This window comes from Fusarium oxysporum, chromosome II (genome assembly GCF_013085055.1).
Source record: "Fusarium oxysporum Fo47 chromosome II, complete sequence".
Lineage (NCBI taxonomy): Eukaryota > Fungi > Ascomycota > Sordariomycetes > Hypocreales > Nectriaceae > Fusarium > Fusarium oxysporum.
The window spans coordinates 3,968,869-3,983,459 of NC_072841.1; the positions used below are offsets into that span (position 1 = coordinate 3,968,869).

General features: G+C 46.5%; 3 protein-coding genes across 3 annotated transcripts; 2 read left to right on the forward strand and 1 right to left on the reverse strand.

The window, feature by feature from the left end:
• Positions 1-3,095: 3,095 nt before the first annotated feature.
• Positions 3,096-3,911, forward strand: FOBCDRAFT_197345 (uncharacterized protein; the record flags this gene model as incomplete). Its single annotated transcript, XM_054703433.1, has 2 exons — positions 3,096-3,348; positions 3,418-3,911. 2 exons carry the CDS (start codon positions 3,096-3,098, stop codon positions 3,909-3,911), a joined length of 747 nt encoding a protein of 248 aa, XP_054559408.1.
• A 691-nt stretch (positions 3,912-4,602) lies between these two features.
• FOBCDRAFT_215739 (aminopeptidase I zinc metalloprotease-domain-containing protein) lies at positions 4,603-6,614 on the forward strand. The gene has a single exon (XM_031174279.3). The coding sequence runs from the start codon at positions 4,781-4,783 to the stop codon at positions 6,455-6,457; it is 1,677 nt and encodes a 558-aa protein (XP_031051064.2). The 5' UTR covers positions 4,603-4,780; the 3' UTR covers positions 6,458-6,614.
• Positions 6,615-7,085: 471 nt separating this feature from the next.
• FOBCDRAFT_197347 (uncharacterized protein) lies at positions 7,086-8,579 on the reverse strand (the record flags this gene model as incomplete). The annotated part of the gene is made up of 1 exon (XM_031174280.2): positions 7,086-8,579. One exon carries the CDS (start codon positions 8,577-8,579, stop codon positions 7,086-7,088), a length of 1,494 nt encoding a protein of 497 aa, XP_031051065.2.
• Between the last annotated feature and the right edge of the window lie 6,012 nt (positions 8,580-14,591).

Genomic DNA, 14,591 nt, shown 5'->3' on the forward strand with positions numbered 1-14,591 from the left:
AGCCAGTGTCGTATCGACGATTGCATCGCCGGACGTAAACAACTCGACCAAGAAACCATTAGAATCTGGTGCTCAGGATTCACCTTCTCACCTCCGACGACTATTTACCCACCAATCAACGGCAAAAAGCGACCGCAGAGTTGATATCAACATGCAGAACTTCGACCTGGTTAAGGAGAGGGAGCGAGAGTTCTTTGACTTCCTCGATTCAGAGCTTGAAAAGGTTGAGAGTTTCTATAAGATGAAGGAAGAACAGGCTGGTCAGAGGTTGGACATTTTGAGAGTACAGCTTCACGAGATGCGCAACCGTCGAATTCAAGAGATGGCCGATGAGCGAGCCCGGGAGGAGAATCCCCAGAAAAAAGGAACCCATGATAGCGCCAATGGCAAGCTCAATGGGATCATGGATCCTATCAAGTCCAAGATATTCCCTATCGGACCCAACACGAAGGCGTTGCAGAAGATGAACACGACACCCAATATCAACGGTGGTGTCGTGGGTGACGCTGAGAGAGACTACATCCGTCGCCCGACCCAACACGAAGTCTCTTATCGCACAGCAAAGCGCAAGCTCAAACTCGCACTCCAAGAGTTTTATCGTGGGCTTGAATTGCTCAAGTCATACGCAATGCTTAACCGCACGGCATTTCGAAAGCTCAACAAGAAATATGACAAGGCTGTCAATGCCCGACCTCCGTATCGTTATCTCAACGAAAAGGTCAACCAGTCATGGTTTGTCAACAGCGATGTACTCGAGGGACACATTCGTACGGTGGAAGACCTGTATGCTCGCTATTTCGAGCGCGGTAACCACAAGCTAGCCGCTGGCAAGCTCCGCAGTCTGAACAAGAAGCCTGAAGACCAGTCAATCGGCATGTTCCAGAATGGTCTGCTCATTGGCACTGGTGCTGTGTTCGCGATCCAGGGCCTTATTTACGGAGCACAACTGTTGTACGATGACGACGTCGAAGTACGCGTGCGGACGAGCTATCTCATGCAGATCTATGGAGGCTATTTCCTCATGCTCTATCTGTTCTCGCTTTTTTGCATTGACTGTTTAATCTGGAACCAGAACAAAGTCAACTACCCCTTCATCTTTGAATTCGATCAGCGGCATCATCTAGACTGGAGAGAGCTGGCTCAATTTCCAAGTTTCTTCTTCTTGGTACTGGGCCTCTTCATGTGGGTGAACTTTAGTAGATATGGCGACCCGGACATGTACATCTACTATCCGGTTATTCTTATCTTCTTTACTATTGTTATTTTATTCTTTCCTGCCCCTACATTGCTCTATAAAAGCCGGCGCTGGTTTGCATATTCTCATGTAAGTCTTCCCTCACTCATTGTTGAAAGCTGCTGACATGAACCAGTGGCGTTTGCTCTTGGCTGGACTCTACCCAGTCGAGTTCCGTGATTTCTTCCTCGGAGATATTTACTGTTCACTTACATATGCTACCGCAGTAAGTACAAAGAATCTCAACTGAAAACGAGCAATTACTAACAATCCCAGAATATTGAACTATTCTTCTGTTTGTATGCCAACTACTGGCAGAATCCGGTGCAGTGCAACTCTAGCCACTCACGGGCCCTTGGATTCTTGACTGCTCTTCCACCCATTTGGCGATTTTTACAATGCCTTCGTCGATATAAAGATACATGCAATGTCTTTCCTCATCTAGTCAACGGTGGCAAGTATACGGCGACTATAATTGCTGCTGTGATGCTGTCTTTCTACCGTATACATGATTCCAAGATGCATCTTGCTTTATTCATTACCTTTTCAACCATTAATAGTATCTATTGCTGTAAGTTGCTTGCCTCACTATTTGCAAACACTTCTGACAACCACCAGCTTTCTGGGATCTTTTTATGGATTTCTCTCTTCTTCAACCTAATTCGCGGCACTGGTGTCTTCGAGATATCCTTGCCCTGAAGCGACGATGGCTATACTACTTCATCATGGTGGTAGATCCTATCCTTCGATTTGCCTGGATCTTTTATGCCATTTTCACCCACAACACCCAGCACTCCACCATCGTCTCCTTCATGGTCGCCTTCATGGAAGTCACCCGTCGAGGCATGTGGACTCTCTTCCGCGTTGAGAATGAGCACTGCGGAAACGTCTCTCAGTACAAGGCCTCCCGCGATGTACCCCTCCCCTATAGAATCGAGCCCCTCATCGCTCGTGCCAGTATGGACAGCACCGTCGCCAGCCGCCAACCCGACGACACTGAAGGTGTTGCCTCACTCGAAACACCCTCCCGCCACGGCACAGCCGAATCCACCGCCGTCTCAGCCGGTCAAGCAGAAGAAGGCTTGTCTCGACGCAGAACAGGAGGAGTGGCGCCCCCACCACCCCCAAAACGCACATTCTCACGCATGCTTGCCGAAGCGCACAAGCAGGACTTTGAGAAGAAGCGCCGCCCTCTCGAACAGACCAGTGAGGACCCTGCTGCCGAGCTGGGACAATCCGACGATGAAGATGATGCCGACGAGGCTGTTAGTCTACTGGAGATGTCGGAGGCTGAAGATTTAGCACGAGCATCTTCGAGTTCGAGATACCGTTGATTTGGTTCTGGGCTGGTGCTCCATAGATTGGTTGCATACCTACCTGGTAAATTGTTCAGCATAGCTAGTTTAGATACCCCCATACATATGCTACACACATTCACATGCACATATATTGTTTCGATTGAATTGCTTTGGAAATGGACTTTTTATATTGTTTTCGTCTACGAGAAATAATCAGAGCCTTTGTATTTACCCCTGAGATCATCCGTCCCATGTTAGATATGTTAGACTTTACGTTAGCAACGTGCCTTCCGAGAGTCAATAGGCAGCGCCTGACCCTGACACTTACGTTAGTTTGTGAACAGTGGAAGGAAGGCGAAGCTTTCACGCCTATTCTCCAAGGCAATAGCATCTATTAGAGGGGAAGATCATCGTACAAATAGAGTCTACCATCAAAACGCATCTTATATCTCCCCGTGAGATTCATGTCGTTCATCTCTTTAAGCATTGCTAACAAGATCACAAAACGATTCTGAGAAGACGAAACCTTTTTACAATACGTGTATAATCGAAAAAAAGGCAGAATGGCTCATCAGAGCATCGAGATGGCTCTTATTCCCATCAAGGGCGTCGAGCTAGAAGACTTCCATGGAGACTCCAGCATCACCACGTCTCGCGCACCCGATGCAATTATCACGCACTTCTGCCATCTAACATATCTTGAAAGACACGAACTAAGAGACCTGCTTATTGCCTGGCTCGAGGTTTCCCACAACACCACCGACCTTCTCAGCCTTTGCCCAATTACGCAATCTCAACGCGAGTCCTTCTTCTCCAGTATCTTCTCTGACTGGGAATCTTCCAAACCTCTCTACAGCCCATAATACATACATTGTGTCTTCACAGACGGAATGACTGAAGTTGGCGTATGTAGCCAAGATCTCCCAGTCTCGCGCGAGGAACGCAAACGTGCCCTAGAGAATGGTGAGCAGGAACCGATTCATCAACACACAACAGCCAGGCAGGCTGGTCAAAAAGTGTTTATGATTCCTTCAATGTATAAGGATGGCAAGAAAATCGTGATCGTATTCCTATATATGGACGCTGATGACGAGTTTGGTGATCCAGAGCATGTAACTTTCAAGCCACCTGGCTCGACTCGTGAAGATGCCTACATGCGAAGCATCAAAGATTACGACAAGAGCCAGGCTTCCCGGGTTCATAAATACAATCTCGAGGCCATAATCCACACTGCTCGCAAGCGAATCGTCAAATATGCCAATGACGGCGTTATGGAAGGTCGACTACCCGCATATACAGGCCACAGAGTCCCTACCCGATTTGGTACAGATCCGATCTTGCCCAAAATTGAGAGTGGTGACGCCTGTTGGGAGACGTGATGCGCTTGCATCACAGCTTGCCCTGCGCCAGAAGCAATCATATCCTGAAGAGGGCTGTCGTGGGTTGGTCGATCTATGGCTATTATCCGACTACTTGATTATATGTCAGTCTTGGCCTGGAACATGCTCCTCTTATGTCCACTACTAAAGTTTGATCTGAAGCTCCCGGAGCGGTGATTAATCACGACGATGGCGCAACCCCATGAAATCAATGCTTCTGGTACGCAATTTCTTCTGCTTGTGTATTTGATTATGATACTGAATGCGACAGATTGTATCGTGCGATGTTTGTAACTCATGTTTTGAGTTCTGCGATGACCAGGGTATTCGATGCTGGCTCACGGTCTATCTGTCATCAAGGGTCAATATGAAAATCGATGGCGATATGATATATATTGCTGTATGCTTTTGTTAACGGTGTCGCATTGGTGCATTGCTTCAGTGTTGTAATCGATTCTGACGGAATGAAGGGAGATGATTAATTGTTTCTGCTATAAAAAATAAATAAATAAACTCAGTGCTGACAGAAGTGCCCTGGTCATGAGTTTTCAAGGTTCTTCCGGTGGATATTAATATACTACCTTACCTAGATGCCTTATCTGAAGGTAGGTAATACGGTAAGTTCTTGTATTTCTGTTGTCCTTATCTCAACACATGACCCATGTTTGGCAGGTCACGCAACGCACTGACCAGGTAACCTAGGTAGCTCCGAGATCGTCGTTGTTATATGTAGCTCAACCTCGACAATATCCAACCAAGCATTGATAATCCTTACCTTTCACATTCCACCTTTCACCGATTCCGCCTTTCGACCTTTGACAACAAGTCTCATTTAATTCTCCAGCTTGCACATAGCTTCATCCCTTAAAATGACTCAGGTTACGCCTGCAATGCTGAGCGCCCGCGCTTCGTCACTATCGTTACGACAACAAGCGCTATCGTCGTCAGCTGCGCTCAACAACAATGCGACTGCGCCCCAAAAGACCGAACCGAAGCAAAGTTCCAAGAACTTCATCATTTCAGATATGAAGGGCCGCGATACGAAGGACAACCGTGTATGCGCATCTTGTATTACCAAGCTTGCGCCTGATGAAGTCGGCCAGGTCAACTGGCACCTTGAGGCCGGCCAGGCCTGTAAACTGTGCCAGGTTGAGAAGATGGAGCCTGAGTGTTTTACCAAGCCTTTCTGCGACTTTCTTCGGGAGAACCCTACGATTTTTCACACCGTCGATTACTTTGAGAACAAGCTGAAGGCGCTTGGATATGAGCAACTCTCTCCCCGCGATAACTGGTCGGGCAAGATTCAGCCTGGTGGAAAGTACTGGGTCACTCGGAATGGGAGCTCTCTGATCGCTTTTAAAGTTGGTAAAGCGTATAAGCCTGGAGATGGTGTTGCTATGATCGGTGGTCACATTGACGCTCTCGCCGCGAAGCTCAAGCCCGTTAGCACAAAGCCTGTCAAGGCCGGATACATTCAGTTGGGAGCAGCACCATATGCTGGAGCCCTCAATGCAACCTGGTGGGACCGGGATCTCAGCATTGGTGGACGAGTTATCCTCGATGATAAAGAAACCGGGAAGAAGACTGTAAAGCTGGTGAAGCTAGACTGGCCCATCGCCCGAATCCCCACTCTTGCGCCTCATTTCGGAGTTGGTATGATGGGAAACAACAACGCCGAGACTCAAGCCGTTCCTATTATCGGCCTAGAGAGTTCACAGCGTGCGTCTACCGAGGCTCTTGGACCCGCCGGCTCTTTCGTCAACACGCAGCCCCCACGACTGGTCGAACTCATTGCCAAGGAACTCAACATCCAATCTTATAGTTCAATTGTCAACTGGGAACTCGAGCTTTATGACTCTCAGCCCGCTCAGACCGGTGGCCTGGATCGGGAATTCATCTTCGCGGGTCGCATTGATGATAAGTTGTGTTCTTGGGCAGCCCTTACAGCTCTCTTAGCATCTTCAGAAAACAGTGAAGAGGGAGGAATCAAGCTCGTCGCTCTATTTGACGACGAAGAAATCGGTAGCTTGCTGAGGCAGGGTGCCCGTGGAAACTTTCTTCCCTCTGTGGTTGAAAGAACTGTCGAGAGTCTTAGTCCAGATGTATATGGACCAGGACTTCAAGGGCAAACATGGTCTGCAAGCTTCCTCGCGTCTGCCGATGTCACACATGCTGGAAATCCCAACTTCCTTGAGAAATATCTTCCTGAGCATGTGCCGGAGCTCAATGTTGGTGTAGCTATCACCTACGACTCCAACGCCCATATGACCACGGATAGTGTCTCCGCTGCTATTATGGAGCGGGCCGGTGAGCTTGGTGGATGCCGAACACAGAGATTCCAAATTCGAAGTGACTCTCGAAGCGGTGGAACCATTGGCCCGGCACTGTCTAGCATGATTGGTGTCCGAGCTGCAGATGTTGGTCTTCCACAACTTAGCATGCACTCCATCCGCGCCACTACTGGTGCATTGGATCCCGGCCTGGGTGTCAAGTTCTTCAAGAGTTTCCTTGACAACTGGGAGAAGATTGACGCTGAGTGGCACTAGGGGTGGAGGTAAAGGCGTTTGATATTTGATTCAGGGGCTTTGTTTTCGATACCTGGCTGGATATTATGGTTGTAGAGATTGGCGATTTTAGATTAGAACTGTACACGAGATAGATGGATCGAGGACAATAAAGAGTTCCAACCGTTTCCCTTTTGAACATACATAACGCAACGAAGAAGTGAGCTGGCGATGATTTGAAACTTGGTGCTCTTAGCGTACCAATTTGCATGGCCCAAGAAAATCCTTGATGTAACCATGTTGATTGAGCAAAGTTAGACGGTACCGAAGCTGCATTAGCTTTGTGAACATGCAGTTATTTCACAATTGGTTGAAGCCAGGGTTCAGCCAATCAGGGTCTATTATTGGTTTGGCAACTCCAAGATGACTAGTACATCCATCCATTCAAAAGCCGGTATCGACATCAGGACTCCAAGCACCTGTCACTTCCATTGCCAATTATACCTGGTAGCAACTGAACCTTGACATTCATTAAGCGTGAACACGCCCTATACGAGCAAGCCCTTCAGTAAGGTAAGGGTCGACTTTAAAAGATGCTAGAAACAAGTCAAATGCTTAGTACAAAGAAGAATGACTTGCCATTGAGATCTATCGCGAATACACCTCCGTTTCAATTCTTTCGATCCCCGTAGCCCGGCTTAAGCCGTAGGGCCTCAAGATCAGCGACAGCACAGTTTTTCGAATGCTGATTTCTAAAGTGTTCAGACGCGAGTACTAGTCGAAGGAGGTTTGTTGGAGGTCGGCACTTAACCCCTAACTCGACGTTGGCTCCACTACCTGCAATCGCCCATTTCTGAACTCGTCGTCGAGCAGCCTCAATGATGAGCTGAAGATTGTGTCCACAGACTCTGTTTTTCTCATAAGTGTCGTAATGGGTCAAGACATTATGCTTGGCTTGAGTATCGCTGAGACCGACCAGAAGCTTGACTTGCGACCTATGGACACGTTGTCCATTATTGTCTTTGTAAAGCCAGTTAATGCCCTCTGCGTCAAGGTCGAGTGAAAGATAGATCGGAACCGCGTTGCCCTTACGAGCCTTGGAGCTTCGGCGCCCATTTGCTAGTTGGTTGCTGGAGGCATCGGTAGAGTAGTAGCCGATCTGGATGTGAATGTCTGATTTGCTACGTGCAGGCAGAGGGTGACTTTCGGAAACTGGCATCTTGGAATTCCAGTTTTTGAAGAGAGAACTCCAGAAGAGCTTGTAGGTATCACCGGCTGGGAGATAGACATCCCCCTTCCGCTGGACGTATTCGTACAGCTTGATGAGATCGTGTAGCGACATCTTCTCTTTGATGACGAGCTGGCTGTGTTCGGAAACACATTCATCAGCGCCTCGGGATTCAGCGACATCCTGATCTTCAAGGAGGTTCTTGAAACCGACTTCATGACAGATCGGATGTGTTGAGGCTGCTGGAGCAACCTGCTGGGCGGGATTTCCAAGTTGCTGAGGGTGCTGCATGGCCAAGGCATTTCCACCTCCGGCGAGGTTGAGGGGCATACTATGAGTAGACTGATGCTGAGGTGGTGCGCCGTCTCGTGGGTCTTGAAACACAGCATAATGGTGCGGATGAGCCTGGAGTTGTGAACTCTGTTGGAAGTTTTGCTGAGAAAGATAGGAGTTCCCGAACTGCTGATTGAAGTGAAACGCCGACTGAGAGGGAAATCGTTGTCCCATCTGAGGATATTGCTGTTGGCCAGCGTGAGAAGGATACTGGAAAGCCTGCTGAGAGGGGTATCCATATGTATGCTGAGCGAAGTTCGGGTTGCTAGGCTGCTGGGGAAAGACGTTCGACTGCTGCACGATATTCTGATAGGGACTGTGCTGGTTAAAGGGGAGACCGGCAACTGACTGCATGTCAGCCTGGTCGGCAATGAGATTCTGAACATTTTGCTGTTGGTTGGGAATGTCGGCGACGAGTTCATCGACATGATCAATATGTTCCAAAGGAGCTGGAGGATGTTGAAGCCCTTCTTGAGACTGATGAGCCTGAGCAACTTGGGTATTTTGATGAGTTGTAGATACTTGCTGAGCATGGGTAGCTTTATTGTGGACTTGGGGTCCTGTAGTCGAAGGGCTTTCGCTCGTGGTGACGTTGGAAGACATGCTGACGATGCTGTAGTCTGAACGGTTGGAGAAAAGAGCAAGGAAGCACAAATGAAAAACAAAATAAAAAAGAATATAAGTGAATTCATGCAGTGAAATGATTACCAAAGCAACCATCAGTGTCTGTTACATTGCCAGTGCCATGATGTGTTCGAACACCAGAACAGTCAAGTTGACAGTGGCAGTGGCAGTAACTTCTTGATGCCATTCTGTCCATACTGCGCAATGGATATTAGGATTGTATACCTAGTCACCCTTAATGTTAATTCCTTGACAACTGTCTCGTCGATCCTTCATCTTTTCCTTCATCAACATCAATCTTCGATTCGCTTACAGCAACAAAGATATAGCAGTTGCTTTACTCAAGAACTATCAACACATAATCACTAGCCCTTCAAGCTCCCTCAACATCCTAATATGCCCGAATGCACCACATACTATCTACAGTACTGCGGTGATGAATGGGCTGCCCGTTGGTCAGAGGGCCCCTGGGCTCTGGAAAACATAGCAAGGTGCACCTTGCAATACATCAAGATCTACGCAAACTGGGATGTTTGTGCTGGACTTTCCAAAAGCGCTTCCTATAGGTATAGAACTGAACGTCTTTTTGGTGTTGAATGGACACCACATGAGGCTAATAGTAATATCAACTACGAAGTCTCATGTGGCTTCAGCAAGTTCGCCTGGCGAGAAAGCGAGTGGGCTAGGGATCGCCTGGAGAAATTTGAGGAACCATACTGATCGAACGAGCTCATTGCAGAGGGCCAGTTCATGTGTGGCTGTATCTCTGGCACTCTTTTCAAAATGGTGCTTTGGATCGATTGGGTTGAACAACGTTGGGACAGGATTGTCGGCCAAGTTGAATGCCTTCTCATGGCCCACTCGGAACGTGAGGCAATCATTGAAGAAGAGCTGAAGAGATCCGCTTGAGGATGACTCCCCATGGGTCTTCTTAACCAGAAGACGCAGTCAGCAGAGCCTTTCTTCATCGACCTGCACCAAGCTTTGGAGATAATTCCTACCTACAATATGGGGATCGGGATGAAGATGCATGAGATGATGCCAAGTCTTGTTCACTATCGCTAGTCTCAAGTAAGTTGTAAGCTCCTGACATGTCCAATGCAATCTTACTAATTGATTCTACCTAGATTGCGCCAAAGTCCAGTCAAGTACCTTCGAGATGCGTATCACTCGATCCCTTCGCTTGAGGCCACGGTCAGAAATAGTCTGCCTTGTCCAAACTTCTTACGTTCTGTTCATTTGCCAGTGTGCTACCCGTGATTTGTTGAACGTATTAATAATGCCAGGGCGAAGCTAGGAAACACCGCTTTTACTTATGCCTTGAGAAGGAGTGTCGCTTTTCTTTTTACTATGGAAGATTACAGCTGGTTGTTGGTAGAGTAATTGCCCTATACGTAGAGCAACAGGCTCCTGGCTTTTACTGGAGGGAATTTGCATTGATATTTTATAGCTTCTTCGGAATTTCGTAGGATAGGATAGGTCTTGACTTTTCTGTCTAAACAGCCAAAGTAATTGATTGCACTAAAGAATTATGCCTTTTATTCTATGACTAGAGCTGGATTTAAAAGTCCATGTTGTTGTTCATAAGTGACATGCTTCACAATCAAGATGTTCAGCATAACAGAACTTTTGTTCCCTGCTCGCCATATTGCTTAGGAATGTCTATGCTGAGCTTTTAGTAGCTGGCTCTCCAATATGCCTCTGGTCCAGGACATCAACAGCAGAAGATATTGAGAAAACTTCCCTCTCCAGCTGTCTCATTGAGACTTGGCAACTCTCGCCCTTTTCCCTCCTGGTTTTATATGCTTGTGGTATATCATTGTTCTTCCAAGATATTCCGTTAATCAATACCCTGACCTTGAAAAGACACGCTTTCTCTACTTTCATCTATGATGAATTAAGAACGGTTGTGATATGATGGACAGGCCATGCATTAATACATGGAGGGACACTAGATTTTGTTGATGATTGGAGGTTTCAGAGTACATCGGCTTTAATTTTACCGACAGCAAGTTCCACTGTCCCCAAAGCAGATAAATGAAGAGATCAGAAAAAGGCACAAAGAGAATCCAGTTTGGTCGAATACTCTACATTTACTCGTATCTGCTGCCAAGTCCAAGCATGGCTGGCATTTACCAATGCTCCTTGCCCCTGAATATACCCATATAGCCTTGAAGTCTGACAACCCACTGCCGTTTTCATATTTTGAGGGCTCCCATGTTGATCCTGGGCTAGTTTTCTCTATGCATGGCATTATTTATTCATGACTGACACTAATGCCGCCCAACAAGTAAGAATGGAGTTGTGTCGACTTGGAGAACCATGAGAGAATCACCAAATCTTTTCGGAAGCTAACCGTTGGTTTCTAATGCTCAGCTATTCTGAGTTTTACAATTCACGCTCAAGTATCTCAAATATAGACGAACTTAGAAAGATAGCCTCGTCTTATAGCTTTTACGGAATCTATACACGGCCAAGGTTTTCAACACCCAGTAGTACGGAAAGCGAGATAATGAGAGGTTATAATATGACCCCCTTTTATTTTCGCAAAGACACCCTTGTCGACCTCAACAGCACGCGAGAATCCTAGAGAGAGCTGCGGGCTTGGATTGTGGCAACTACTCGATACGTATCACTTTAAACTCAGAGTTTAATGTTGAGCTTCCTGAGTACACAATCTGACTTGATCTCGAGCCGGCGAACGACAAATTTTAATGTTTCTTATCGCAAGTCTGATTCCTTTCAGCTAAATCGCAATCTAACCGTGCCGTAAGGGGATAAAGCCACAAAAATATGAGCCCTTCCAGCAACACACAAAGATCATTTGATCTCTTAAATGTGCTGTAATGAAACACAGGTCTTCCGAGGGGAATACTGAGGTGGTCTACTCCGACTTGCTTTCATCTAGTTTGGTATATCTCCCCATTCTGAGAAAACGTCAACGATCAACTACTTCTGCTTGGAAAAAAGAGAAACGTACCGCTTACAGAGAGTCTTTTCACGACCATAGAAATGGGTTCGCATGTTCTTGGCTTTAAAAGCAGCCTTTTTAATGCCTCTGCGGGCCTGGCTCATCTTTGATTTCATTCGTTGCCCGTATTCCTCGATGGACTTTTTAACATTTTGTGAAAACCGTGGCGACCCTGACGATTGCTCAGATTTGGAAGGACTTGAAGATCTTGAAGGCCACGAAGGCCGCGACCATAAAGACCGTATCGATCCACTCATTATGCCAAGAGAGGTATGAGGCAAGGTTTGCGTGGGGTAAATGGTGTCGTGATGAAGAGGTTGTGAGTGTAGTAGAAACTGTCACAGCAAGGAGTGAAAGAAAAGAGTGTTACTGAAAAGGGAAAAAGGTGTCCCAAGTCAAAGAGAGAGCAGCTCCTTATATACGTGTCTTCTCTGGGAAATATTGTCAGGTCACTAGATAAGAAAGACAGTCGTGAAATGTTTACAATCCCTGATTCGATTTACTGTCACTTACACCTTAAGTATCTGATGATACCCCCAATGGAAGGCTTCTGTTCATTTCCACTCAATAAACCCAAGATGTGAATCCAAGCTATGATTCGCCCAGCAACCAACCTAATGCCGGCACCGATTGGTAAATGTTGCGCTGTTCGGAAACTGAGTCTTCTTTCCACATGGATTCAGAAGTTAAACGTAATAACAAAGTTCAGCACGTATCTCATGCGGCGTCCCCTCCCACAAGACCATACACTAGCCATTAGACAACCGTATTCTCTCGGTGCTGAGGTGAGGGGAGGCTCGGAGCATAGTTCAATAAACATTTCGATCATCTGCAGCGCGTTCTCCGATAAGCTGGGCTTTGCGGAGAGTTGGTGCTTGACCACCTAGGAGGATGGATGAACGCTGTGCAACCACTGAGCTAAATAAATGAGACAGGGACGACAAGTGGCGTTAGATAATAGTTGATCTTGAGTTTTATTGATCAAAGTACTGAGATGATGTCGAATGTGGCCAACTGCGTAAAGTGTGTGTAAAGATATGCCACTTGCAAAGGAAGTGAGCAACGCATTAAGCTTCAATCAACGAACATAAGCGTAGCCTATGTCGGATGGTCAGGACAACTTGAAGCCACCCCTAATGCAACCATATGATTCATTTTTCGCATTGGATAACTTCTTCCAGTCTTTTGTCCAGATAGCAATGTCCCTTTGTGAATACTTGGTCCAAAATGCCTCAGCTCTCGAGATCTAACCCGTCATTGGCTTCTATTCTTCGAACTCTTTCTTTCCGCTGCACCCTTCTCAAACTGTTCGTTTGTTTCAGTTCTTCTGAAAGTGCTGCGTTCGCTTTCTTCATTTCATGTTGAGTCTTGCGTTTCTGTTTGGCGGCCTGTTTTTGTCATTTTGTCCTAGCTGTTTTCCATGCAATGAACTCACAATGTTCACCGACCTCGCTCAAAAGAAGCACCGAGTCGAGGAACGACTTGAAGCCGTTTACCGATTCGAACACTGGCAGAGCTTTTGGACTCAAGTATTCAAAGATTGGGATACATCTATAGGCAATGCCAACGACCTACCCTTATAGCCAATTAACGAAGAGTTAGATAAAATCAGAAGCGAAGTTATTGCATTGCATGTCTTGAGGAGAACATCGACATGCACCGCACAAACACCGTTAACCGAGCTCGTGCTGAGCTGAAGAGGAGGCTCTGCTATGGAAATAACTTGAAAAATTCGTTGAATACATCGAAGTTGCATTTCAGATCGAAAAGGGGGTTCCTAAGAACTGAGAATAAGGCAAGCTACCTCCATAAGATGGCACTGTTACTTACACTCTTTACGAAAATACACGCTTTTGCAAACAAATTGACTTGTAAGAAAATACAAGCGAAAGACAAATGTTGGAAATCGTCTTGCGGGTCAAATGTTTAGGCCCGAATGGTTGTTCTTTTGCTGCAAATTGTGGTGTTTTCGCTTCCAAGTTCGGTAAATGTGGAGCACAACAGCAAATTTGTAATATATTGAACATAAGTCGGGGATGTAAACATTCTGTTACAAACATTTTCATAAAAGTATAAATAGAAGAGAAGTTCTCAGGCTTTTCTTTCCGGCCTTAGCTAGAAGTCTGGTACATAGTAGGCGAGGGTGTAGGGTAGGACCTTTCTTTCTTGATATCTTCCTCTCCCTTTCCTTCTTCATCCTTACCGTCCCCTCCCAGATCCCCTTCCTTTATATCCGCTTATTCATCTGCCGCAAGTCATGGCTGGCCAACAATAAGTCATCATCACCATCGACGATGATGATATCCTGCAACATCCCCGAGTTGCTGCCAACCTCCCTTCAGTTCCCGCGGCTGCTACCAATGTCCCCCAAATTCCCCCATTTGTTGGTCTTCGCCGCCAAGGTCTCTCAATGTTCGATATCATCAGCCTGTCAACGCACGTCAACTATCGTCAACCTGGTGTAAACATGGCCGCACAGGGAGAATTTGCCAGAGAAGTGCTCATTCCTACATTGTTGTAGTACCCTTATTCCGAAGTTACGTCTGATCTGTGTAGAAACACGCTACCTTGGTTATGTAGTGTTAGTTGAGCATCAGACAAGCTGAATATTTTCTTGAGAGACTCGACTTGCTTCAAGTATGATTCGTCATTGTTTTTCTATATGAGACGTTTCCTGATATTATATATTATTACTTCCGTATATATCACTACCGAGATTGGCTGGCAACTCTTGACACGAGAAAGCTTCTGGCGTAGAATAGATCTACTCTCTTCGGCTTCTCTTGAGGCATAAGGTGACACCTGTTATGGCGAGCTCAAATTACTTTATCAAGAAAGACAGACTGTTGCCAGGTGCCATAAACTGCGTTCTGCTGCGAGGCTTCCTACAACTAACCTACCTTACCTACCTATATCACATACTCTTGGTTTGTTCCCCGCCTCGCTCATATCCATTGGTATACACTGATCCCTTTGAACTTAGCTGATCTGCTCCCTACTCAATATCACTTCCTGAGTCG